The 12,366-nt window shown below is 46.0% G+C and overlaps 1 protein-coding gene across 5 annotated transcripts in view; it reads left to right on the plus strand.

Moving 5' to 3' along the window:
* SBF1 (SET binding factor 1) overlaps positions 1 to 12,366 on the plus strand; it is a 105,852-nt gene that overhangs the window by 35,144 nt on the left and 58,342 nt on the right. For all 5 annotated transcript variants that reach the window (XM_063134439.1, XM_063134441.1, XM_063134442.1 and 2 more), the window contains exon 2: positions 5,438 to 5,523. In XM_063134439.1, the coding sequence (XP_062990509.1) occupies positions 5,438 to 5,523 (86 nt within the window). The remainder of the gene's footprint in view (positions 1 to 5,437; positions 5,524 to 12,366) is intronic.

The raw sequence follows: 12,366 nt of genomic DNA on the forward strand, positions 1-12,366 counted from the left end.
CTGTGCCCATTGCCAGTGACTTTGGGAAATCCTCCAGAGTGCCAGGTTGTGGAGCGTGCTGTAGGGTTCCATGAGTGTGTTGAATGGAACCCTTTCGGGAAGGACTCTCACAGAGCTTTCTCTATTTATCTTTACATGGAGCATCAAATCAGTGTGCAAAGAAGTGTAAAGGCAACCTGGGTTGCGTGTACATTTTTTGGGCTTTATCCCTTGGCTTCTTGTTTGGGGAGCAAAGTAGGCTCTTCTGTGGTCATCCACAAAATACACATAAGGTCGTGCAAGCCTTAAGAGTGTTCAGCGTGCTCATTTTGCTGCCCTGACGGGTCATGAAGTCAGCAGATACTCTTTAAGTACAGAACAGTGTATCAGCTACTGCCTCCGTGAGACAGCCCAGTCGCTGCTATGGCCGGTTGTCTGCGTAGTTCATGACGCTGCTTCCGTGGGGAGCCTTGCACCACTTTGGAAGATATAGAGGGGCCAGTGACAAGATCGATGTGGTGGACACTGGATTGGATTTGGGGTTGATTCTAATGCTGTGCCTGTGTAGAGACCCCTAAAATAGGGAGGACTCAAGCTGACGTTGGAGTCCAGCCTGGCTCAGGTTCTTTCGTATTTCCCAACACTCCAGCTCAAAGGCTTCCTTGGAGTGCAGTCCTATCCATTGCGCCCCCCCCCCATGCTTGTAAGCCTCCCAACTCGGGGGCTTATGAGCATCCACTGCAGAGTGGGAGGTGCAGAGGCGGCGATCATCGCCTCTGCCGTACAACCCGCTCTGCATTTTAGCTAGATGGGCTTTTTTGCCCTTCTAGCTGGGGCGCTGCAGAGGGGGAGGGAAGGAGGCTGGAGAGCTTGGGGATGCAGCGTTACCTGGCCTCTCCAGTCCCCTCCCCGCCCATCAGAACGCCTCCTTTACCCCCATTCCAAAGTTGCGATCTGGGAGAGGCAGCTAGCACAGTTCTCGCCACGCTGGCGGGGAGGAGGAGTGGGTGGGAAGCAAGAATTCCCGGCCCTGAGGTTGGTGCACTGTCTGTGATGTTGGATCTGTGAATCCGACATGTCCTATTCCCCACCCCACCCCTGATGCTGTCTAGGGGCCACTTGGGATGGATTCCAATAACCTTTTGTGAACGTTAACATCATGAGTTCTTATGTTTTTAATGGTAGCGTCTGTCATAAATGCAGAAAGTGTTCTGCCTGAGGAAAAATGATTTTTAAACTATGCATTTGCAGGCACTGCCAGTCCTATTTGACTACCGAGCAGATAGCAGGAGAGTAACTTCTGGTACTTGACAAGTGCGAAGCGCTGGTGACTTTGTGCTTACAGTTTGACATGATCCAAATTGGAGGGTCTTGAGTTGAGGTCTGTGCAATCCTCCCAAATCCAGAACTCGCGCATCTCACCCCACCCCCACCCCCGGGCCAGAAGCAGGATTGTGGATTGCTGTGTGTACGGAAAGATGTGGGCTTTGCTCTGTGAGCCGCTGTTGTCAATGAGGGACTCTTGGATATGTTCGCTTCCCTAGATGATTCCACTGTCGGTGTTAAAGAAAGATGGCTGATAAAGGTTTGTGCCGGGAGATTTAAACCTCACAAAGGAAGCTGCCTCATACTGAGTCGTGCCATTGGTCCTTCGAGCACCCCCCTCCCTGCCTGTGCTGGCTGGCTGTGGTTCCAGGTCAGAGTCTTCCCAGCCCTATCTGGAGATGCCCCCCAGGGGCGGAACCTGGGAATTTCCGCAGGCAGAGCAAGGGCGCTGCCACTGAGCTGCGCCCCTTGCCCTGAGCCACTGTCAGCTCTCCAGGTCTCCAACCGCATCTTTTGCGATACGGTGGGCTCTTGCTTGTGGACACTCATAGAGCCACCTATGAGGTGCTACAGGAGGACTGTGCGTTTGCTGCAACAGACCTGGCCAGAAAGGGTTCTAGCTCTTCTGGAATGTGTCCATAGTGTAGTTACCTATAGAAATAGTTTTGGTCACCTGGAAAAAGTGAAGAAAAGGGAAACTAAAACGATCAAGAGGCTGAAGCATCTCTCCTATGTGGGAAGGCTATAGCAGCTGGGATTATTTAACTTGGAAAAAAGGGGGCTAGGGGGAGGCATGATGGAGGTGTACAAAATGACGCCTGGTGTGGAGAATGTGGATAGGGAGACATTTTTCTCCCTCTCTCATAATACCAGAACCCAATGGGGTCACCCATGAAGATGATGGGTGGGATATTCAGCACAGATAGATTGAAGTCCTTCTTCAGTTAAGTGGAATCCACTAAGACAAGATTTAGTGATGGCAGCCAATTTGGATGGAGGAGAAGGCTATCAATGGCCGCTAGTCCTGATGGCTATGTGCTACCTCCACATGTCAGAGACAGTAAGCCTATATACACCAGTTTCTGGGGAACATGGATGGGAGGGTGCTGTTCCATTCATGTCTGCTTCTGTAGGTTCCTGGTCTTCAGCTGGTTGGCCACTGTGTGACCCTTGGTCTGATCCAGCATCAGGGCTCTTCTTATGTTCTTAAACTGTGAAGTATATTGAAAGAGGGAAGTCCAAGCTCTGTGTACAACGTAGCATTTTAATAAAGAGGCATTGCTTCCCATTGTTATCACTGATGACTCTGCCCAGCAGGCACACAGGACCATGTTGGAGATTGGGAGTCTCCAGGCAGAGAGGCCTTGCCAGCATCCAGCTGGATTGGGTTTTGTTTATGTCTGCTGGTGGTGGCTTTCCCTTTTGGGCCTGGAGAGCCTAAAAGTAGCATCTTTGCTTGCTCAGTCCTTGAAATAGATCTTTGGGTGGCTCGCAAAAAGAGGGGTGGTGGAAGCCAGCCTTGTTGCCCAAAATAGCCCTGCCGGCGGAGACACTCCATTCCTCAGGCTGCAAATCCTAAAGACAGCTGGCCCATCTGTTGCTGGCTTTGGTGGTCTGGGCTTTGGCCACTGGCTCTGGTACCCCAAGCCCAAACGGCAGCTTAATTCTCTTTAGTGGATTGTGAACATGGCCACTGTGAAGATTGAGGAAAGGCGACTTCCTTTGGTTGGGTGGGTGGATGGACTTGTTTTCATGTAAATCCTGGTTTCTGGACCTGGTACATAATTATAGGGCACTTTAATTTCCCTGCCACAGGCTGGCTGGGCATTAAATGCTGCAGCCAGTGGTGTGCCCCAGCTATTCCTGGGCTATGCTGGGTTATAAATGCTTCCACTAAGTTGTCTGTTGACCTGGTTTGTACAGGACTTGCTGGCTAAGTGCCTCCTCATGTATTGTGGATGATTGTGCCAGGCCAAGATATTTCAGTCATGAGACATAATGAATGAAACAGTCACTGGCTCAAGTGCTTGGGAGTTAAGCGTGTTTCATAGAACTGGAAGGGTAGCAAGAAGGAGAAGCACAACTTACGGCATTTGATTTCAAAAGCACAGCTTTTGAGGAGCTAAAACAGCTAATTGAAGAGGGAGATTATTTAAAGGAACAGATATTGTTAAGCAAAGGAAATAGGGGTCAGTTTGCATATCAGAAAAGGTGATAAAAACACACTTGTAGGTAAACATACCAGCCTTAGCTAGGTGAGTAATCATCTAAGACAGGCTACTGGGGAGAAAGAAAAGAAAAATCTATATGGGGGCAATAGGGAGACTGTAGGAAGGGTGGGAGGACTGCTGAAAGCAGCCAGGTGGAGGTTCCACCTGGAATGACCTGGAGTTGAAGTGGGACCACTGCGTTTCAGTTATGGAAGGAAGACGTGTTCCCTCACCTAGGTCAGCTTTTCTGCTTTGCCTGTCCATAGGGAGCTCAAGGCAGCTCAAGGTCACTGGACTGAATAATGGGCTCAAGTTACAGGAAGCCAGATTCCGGCTGGACATCAGGAAAACTTTCTCAGAGCAGTATGACAATGGAACCAATGACCTAGGCCGGATCTACACTACTGCTTTAAAGCGCTTTATAACAGTTATAAAGCGCTTTAATTGCATTAAAGCGCTATAAAACTGTTATAAAGCGCTTTAAAGCAATAGTGTAGATCCGGCCCTAGTGAGGTTGTGGGCTCTCCCTCACTAGAGGCATTCAAGAGACAGCTGGACAACCATCTGTCAGGGATGCTTTAGGGTGGATTCCTGCACTGAGCGGGAGGTTGGACTCGATGGCCTTGTAGGCCCCTTCCAACTCTGCTATTCTATGATTCTATGAAAGACAAGAAAAGATAACTGCTGTCTCTAAATTCTGGAAGTCCGCCGGATGAGAATGAATAGCAGTTGCCAGTGTGCATCTGGGTGGTTCACCGTTCTTTGTGGTTTAACTGCATTCTCTCCTGTTTAAACATAACATTGGTGTGCTTTATGTCAGTGCTGACTCAAGAATATTTTCTAGATTGAGTGAAGGTGGGTTTTCAAGAGACTTTCTTGATACTTTCTGTAAGAGGACGTGCCATCTGTTAGTAGGCCAGAACGAATCAAGGAGCCTCTTCATGCACGAGAGCCTTTGCCAGCCAGGGCTTCTACTGGGGGAAGTTATTACATCAGTAGCCCTTCCAAATTCAACAAGCTTTGGATGCATGCCTGGCTGAGATGAACCCTACTGATCACGTGCTGGCTTTCCCAGTAATTATAGTCGACAGTCACCTGGCCCTGGGAACCTGGTAGCTACATGGGCTGTGATGTTGCACACCACTGCTCTTGAGGGTGGGTGCCTTTACAGATACAGTGGTGGGGAGCAACCCCTTTGTCTGAGTCTGGATATACTCACTGTGCTGGATGTCCTAACCTGCTGGTAGGTGAGGACACCAATGAGCCAGGTGCCCATGAGCAGGTGGTCAGCACATCTTCTGCTTTGCTTGCTTTTCTATCCCTCCAGGGGGTGCGCGTGGTGTAGCAACTGAACCTGTCTTGTGGAGGTGGAAATGTTTTCCCTGGGTCATGCCTCTGCGGTCTTGCCTTGGCAGAGGCTTTGCCACTCTGCTGTGTTCCAGAAAGTTGTGAGGGGCAGTGTTAGGGGCGGATAAGTGGTGGCAATGGCAGGATTTGGCCCTCTGGCTACACTCTGTCTTCTGCCTTGGCCCCTCCTTGTTGGGCTTGTACTCTGTGAGGTTACAAAGCAGAGAGAGGTTAGAGTAGTGGTTAGAGCGATGGACTGGGACTGTGGAAACCCGGTTCACGTCCCCAGTCAGCCCTGAAGTCCGCTTGGTAACTGATTCTCAGCCTTGATCTCTTTGGATATAAATGCAACAAACAAATACGTAACAAATAAAAGTGAATCATTCCAGCTAGCCGAGCGTGCCTTGCCTTTTGTGCCCCAGGCCAGGAGCCCTCGCTTTCAGGGTGGGTCGTGCCACTCAGAGCTGCTTAGGTGCCCTGGTACTGCTCATGGGGAGTCAGTGAATCTGGTAGTTAGGAGACAGGAGGCTGAAGGGCTCTCATCTGAATCTTGTTGCTTGCCTCTTCACCTGCAGGGAGCGGAGATGGTCAGGGGCAAATACTTCAACGCTTTCCAGAGAAGGACTGGGAGGACAACCCTTTTCCACAGGGCATTGAACTGGTGAGTAGGCTGCTGAGTGTGAGTCGTAGAGACGTAAAATTTACAGAAATTTTGAAGCCATGGAAAAACCCAACTTTTTTCCTGTTTTTTCGGGGGGCGGGGACTGAAATTTTTGGAAAAATTGAAATAATGCAATATTAGCACTTTTTACAGATTGAAAGTCACTTTGTTACTTTAGGAACATAAAATGTAATTATGTCCAAGTTGGTTCAGCATAAAATTATTACATTTGTTATATTAAAAGTACAGTGTATTCAAACAATTATTACAAATTTAATTTAATTTTTTATTTTTTATTTTTTATTTTTTTAAAAAAATGGTGACAAATGGAGCTACAAGCTCCTGAACCTCTTTGGTTCTGCCAGTTTATGAGGAGCAGGCCAAAAACAATTTAAAACAACAACAACAGAAGAAACCACCAACATTAGTAACAAAGAAAATTATTTATGTCTCCGCTAGTCCTCCACAGTGTCAAGTGACATAAAGCACCCATTGCCATAAAAAGAACTGAGAAAAAGGGGGGACCAAGATTCAATGAATACGCATGAATTTTAATCAGACTCATTTCCTGAGCTATAGCCATCACTATCAGTTCCAGTCTCTGCTTCAGTGGCAGTGCTGCCCCCTAGAGGCAGAAATGCATCTTGCTCTTGCATATGAGAGTTGTAGTCTCAGTTTGCAACCTAGGACTTGCTTGACCTCAGTTCACAGAAATTCTAATAATCTGATACTGTTTTTAGAAATCATTTGGAGAAGTAAAAATATCTGAACACCTTGACATGAACATCTTATTCATCATGCTAAAATAAAACATCCCGTAATCCATTTCCCCCCCACTTTTTCAGAAACGCCCCCAAAAAGCCTTTTGAAAAAACCCGTTCCCCCTCCCCCCTGAATTTTTTTCCGGCCCTTCACATCTCTAGGCGGTTGCTGGTCAAAAGTTATTGGCTTTCCCAGTTCCTTCCTTTCTCATCCCAGTGTATTGCATTGAAGAGAAAATGGAATAGCACATAAATTAAACAGATCAGGCTTCCAGACAAGGCTTGTATCGTGTTGCTTCACAGAATTGTTCAAGTATCCAGATAACGTCGTCTTTCACTTGCAACCTTCCTGTGTTTTCCCACCCCTCTGTCTTTCTTCTTTCCACAAATATTTTCTGTCCATAGGGCTCAGTCCTGGGCCCAGTGCTCTTCAACATTTTTATTAATGATTTGGACGAGGAGGTGCAGGGAACGCTGATCAAATTTGCAGATGACACAAAATTGGGTGGGATAGCTAATACCCTGGAAGACAGAAACAAACTTCAAAGTGATCTTGATAGGCTGGAGTGCTGGGCTGAAAACAACAGAATGAAATTTAATAGGGATAAATGCCAAGTTCTACATCTAGGAAATAGAAACCAAATGCACAGTTACAAGATGGGGGATACTTGGCTCAGCAATACTACAAATGAGAAGGATCTTGGAATTGTTGTAGATCACAAGCTGAATATGAGCCAACAGTGCGATATGGCTGCAAGAAAAGCAAATGCTATTTTGGGCTGCATTAATAGAAGTATAGCTTCCAAATCACGTGAGGTACTGGTTCCTCTCTATTTAGCACTGGTTAGGCCTCATCTAGAGTACTGCGTCCAGTTCTGGGCCCCACAATTCAAAAAGGATGCAGACAAGCTGGAGCGTGTTCAGAGGAGGGCAACCAGGATGATCAGGGGTCTGGAAACAAAGCCCTATGAAGAGAGACTGAAAGAACTGGGCATGTTTAGCCTGGAGAAGAGAAGATTGAGGGGAGACATGACAGCACTCTTCAAATACTTAAAAGGTTGTCACACAGAGGAGGGCCAGGATCTCTTCTCAATCCTCCCAGAGTGCAGGACACGGAATAACGGGCTCAAGTGACAGGAAGCCAGATTCCAGCTGGACATCAGGAAAAACTTCCTGACTGTTAGAGCAGTGCGACAATGGAATCAGTTACCTAGGGAGGTTGTGGGCTCTCCCACACTAGAGGCCTTCAAGAGGCAGCTGGACAAGCATCTGTCAGGGATGCTTTAGGGTGGATTCCTGCATTGAGCAGGGGGTTGGACTCGATGGCCTTGTAGACCCCTTCCAACTCTGCTATTCTATGATTCTATGAAAATGTCTGAATAGCTGCACAATGTTTTCTGGCAGAGCTCTTGGTCTGAAGTCTCCAGGGCCAAACTCTGTGAAGCTCTCCTCCTCTTGCTGCTCTAGGACTTATTTTATTTATTTATTTATTTATTTATTACATTTTTATACCGCCCAATAGCCGAAGCTCTCTGGGCGGTTCACAAAAATTAAAATCATCATAAAACAACCAACAAGTTAAAAATACAAATACAAAATACAATATAAAAAGCACAACCAGTATAAAACCACGCAGCAAAATTGATATAAGGTTAAAATACAGAGTTAAAACAGTATAATTTAAATTTAAGTTAAAATTAAGTGTTAAAATACTGAGTGAATAAAAAGGTCTTCAGCTGGCGACGAAAGGAGTACAGTGTAGGCGCCAGGCGGACCTTATTAATGTTAAGTTTTGCTCCTGTCTCCTCATAAAGCCTCAGCCCATCCAACATCTTTTTTTGCTTCAGAGATTCCCCCCAGATGTGTGCTTTGGCAATGCTCTTAATCCTCCCGAATATGATGGCTCTCTAAACGATGGCTCTGTCATCGTTGTTGGCTTCAGTACCATCCTTGTTCATAGAATCATAGAATAGCAGAGTTGGAAGGGGCCTACAAGGCCATCGAGTCCAGCCCCCTGCTCAAGGCAGGAATCCACCCTAAAGCATCCCCGACAGGTGGCTGTCCAGCTGCCTCTCGAATGACTCTAGTGTGGGAGAGCCCTGTTCCAACTGCCTGGTTCCAACTGCCACCATGGTCCCATCAGCATTGCAACAGCTGGTGCTTGTTCCTCAAGACCTGTCGTCACCACCAGGCTGCTCTACCCTGAAGAAGGGCATATCCAAACATTCTATAGCTTTCGATTTAACAGCTGAGCCAAAAAAGAAAAAGAAGTCAAAGGTGTTGGACAGAAATGTATGTTCGCCGACACCCTTTGCTTTACCCTGTTTTGCAGGATGATAGTCCCGTTCCCCAGCAGGAACCACTTCAGCTACCGCCACTGCCACTCTTCATTTCACCGATCCCCGTGTGGCTAAATCTTCCATGGGTTTCTCCAGTCGCATCAGATTGGGTCCATATTGCTGGTTCTGCATCTGAAGGTGAAATGAGTGAATCTTTGCTTCCCCCTGTTAAGCGTCAAGAACTGCCTCGAGTCGGTGTCATGTATACAAACACCATAGTACAGTTGTTTGCCAGATTCTAGAAGGGTCTCACCCGACTTGTATTACTCAAGTCACAACAGTCAATACTCTTGCTCTCCATCCCAACCAGATATAACAGTTATAAACAAAAAAGAAAAACACACATAACTCATTGACATAGCAATACTTAATGACAAAAATGTTGTAGAAAAGGAAGAGAAAAAGAGAGGAAAATATACATCACTGGCCATGGAAGTTAAAGAACTATGGCAACAGGAAAAGGTCACAGTTCTTCCATCAGTCACCAGCATAACATCAAAAATCTATGCAGAAAACCTTCAGAAACTGGGCCTACCCAAATACATCCACACTAACATTCAGAAAGCAGACATACTTAAAACATGCTCAATTGCCAGGAAATTCCTGAATCAGTTAAATACAGCATGACCTGGTAAAGCCCATCATGTCCTTCTTGAAAAACCGCCAGGAGCAAGAAAAGAGATAATAATAATACTGTACGTTTTTCCAACATCTACCCCCAACATCTATTGTCACTGGGTTTCACCACAATAAGGCTTCTTCAAAGCCTCACACAGCCTCGACTGACCAGGACTGGATGTGATGTGATGCAGAAATTATTCTACAGCATCGCAAATGGCCAAGCATGTATGGGTTGATACCGGTTGTTTTTGTGGCAGAAGTCTGCCTCTCTAAATACTTGTGAGATGACAAGAAGGAAATTGTCCACCTCTTTCAGAATGAAGCTGTTGCCTTAGCCAAGCAACAAGCCAACTTAGCTAAGCATATAGCACACTGCAGGGCAAAGTCTGTGGTGGGGGCAATCACCCTGTCAGGGCATGTATGGTTACAATTTAGGCCTTAGCAAAGAAGCTTGATCCCATATAGAAGATAGGCTCTACTCAACTCAATGATAGGCGATACTTTAGGTCATGTCTATAAGATAAAGCCCTCAGCAAAGAAGATGGGTGCTGGTACAACACAGCAAACTTACTGCTCTCACTCTAGGCTGTGGAATAGGCCTCAGTGCCAGCCTGAACTGGCTTATTGTTCTGGTGATTGCTCCTTTGAAAGAAGAGATTGCAGCACTGCAGCAGCCCAAATGATCCTTGCCTTCTTCTTGGTACAGACAACAATAATGTCAGAAACATAATGACGGACGAAGGCATTGCCTTTGACTATGGAGACCTGTGGGTACTGACTCGCCAGTCCTCAGCACATGTTTAAGCAGGCATTGAGAGGCATGGTGACACTCCCTGGAAAAGAGTGACAGTTAGGAGCAGAAGAACTAGAAGGCATTCTGCACTAGTGGAACCATTAAAGTTAAGCAACCGCTTTCAGCTACTGGAGGATAAGACTGGAGGACAGTTTGCAGAGGAAGAATTACAGGAGACACCATGCAACAGTGAACAAGAGGCAGAAGGTTGGTCAAGCAAGAAGAAGAGAAGAGTAATAGTCATGGGAGACTCCCTGCTGCGTGGGATTGAAACCCAAGTATGTCGTGAAGACCCATGGACTCGCCAGGTGTGCTGTCTCCCTGGAGCACAGATTAGAGATGTGACTGAAGGGTTACCGAAGCTCATAAAGCCCACGGACACATACCCTTTCCTTCTCATCCATGTGGGAACAAATGATGTTGCCAAGCGGAGCTACGAAGAAATCACAACAGACTTTGAAGTTCTGGGAAGGAAACTGAAGAACTTTGGGGCCCAGGTAGTTTTCTCATCCATCCTCCCAGTTCTTGGAAGAGGATTAGAAAGGGAAAGAAAAATACTCTGGGTGAACGACTGGCTACGAAAGTGGTGCCGACATGAGAGTTTTGGATTCTGGGACCACGGGCTACGCTACTTGGAAGATGGACTGCTGGCAAGGGATGGGTTGCACCTCACAAGGGCTGGAAAGAATCTGTTTGGCTACAACATGAAGAACTTGATCAGAGGGGCTTTAAACTGAATCTTACAGGGGTGGGAGATGACGGCTCATGCACCACAGTACAGAGAACAGCTCCAATAGTGCCCAAAAATAGTGTCCGCAACAATGTAGGAACACAGCCAGACTATAAAACACATGGTCTTCGATGTCTGTATACTAATGCCCAGAGTATGGGAAACAAACAGAATGAACTTTTAACTTTTATTACATGAAGGCAAATATGACCTGATAGGTATAATTGAAACTTGGTGGGATGACTCCCATGACTGGAATATAGCAATTGAAGGATATAACTTGTTCAAAAAGAACAGAAGAAATAGAAAGGGAGGCGGAGTTGCACTATATGTTAAAAATACCTATCCCTGCACAGAAATACAGGCGGATCAGAATGGGAGCCCCATCGAGAGCATCTGGATTAAAATAAATGGGGCAAGGAATAAAAAGAACATGATAATCGGAGTCTACTACCGACCACCCAATCAAGGAGAAGATGAGGATGAAACTTTTGAGAAACAAATTGCCATTGTTTCAAGGAAGTCTGTTGTAGTAGTGACAGGGGACTTCAATTACCCTGATATCTGTTGGGAGACAAATACTGCCAAAAGTAGCCCTTCCAAGAAATTCCTGACGTGTGGGTGATAACTTTCTCCTACAGAAAGTGAAGGAAGGAACTAGGATCAGCAATCCTTGACTTGATATTGACCAATAGGGATGACTTAGTGGATAAAGTGGCAGTTATGGGAACTCTGGGGGAAGGCAATTATGTCATACTGGAATTCTTGATTATAAAGGAGGCGAAAGCTGAGTGTAGCCATATATGCACTCTGGATTTTAGGAAAGCTGATTTTAATAAACTTAGAACCATGATAAGTAAGGTCCCTTGGCAAGTCACCCTAATGAGAAAAGGAGTGCAAGATGGGTGGGAGTATTTAAAAAAAGAAATTTTAAAGGCACAGTTACAAACAATTCCAACAAGGAGAAAAGATAGAAGACAACAGAAGAAACCAATGTGGCTCCACAAAAAGCTAGGAAGTGGAAGGCAGGCCAGGCTACAAAAGAAGAGTACAGACAGGTGGGGATTCTAAAAGCAATTAAAAAAGCTTTCTTCAGATACGTGAGTAATAAAAAGAGGAAAGAAATGGTGGTTCAACTGCTTAATGAGGATAGCAAATTGATAACGAATGACAAAGAAAAGGCTGAAGTGCTCAATTCCTACTTTGGCTCCGTCTTCTCCCAAAAGCTGGTCTATGACCCCCTGGAAAAAGCGAAGCACAAGTTGAGGGGACAGGATTGCAGTTTGAGATTGATAAACAAGTGGTCAAAGAACACCTAATTTTTTTGAATGAGTTCAAATCTCCAGGGCCCGATGAACTACATCCTAGAGTAATGAAGGAGCTAGCGGAAGAACTCTCAGAACCTTTGTCTATTATCTTCGCAAAATCATGGAAGACGGGTGAGGTGCCGGACAATTGGAGGAGGGCTAACATTGTCCCTGTCTTCAAAAAGGGCAGAAAGGAAGAACCTGGAACTACAGACTAGTCAGTCTGGCATCCATCCCTGGGAAAATTCTGGAGCAGATTATAAAGACGTCAATCTGTAAACACCTTGAAAAC

Source organism: Elgaria multicarinata, chromosome 9 (assembly GCF_023053635.1).
Source record: "Elgaria multicarinata webbii isolate HBS135686 ecotype San Diego chromosome 9, rElgMul1.1.pri, whole genome shotgun sequence".
NCBI lineage: Eukaryota > Metazoa > Chordata > Lepidosauria > Squamata > Anguidae > Elgaria > Elgaria multicarinata.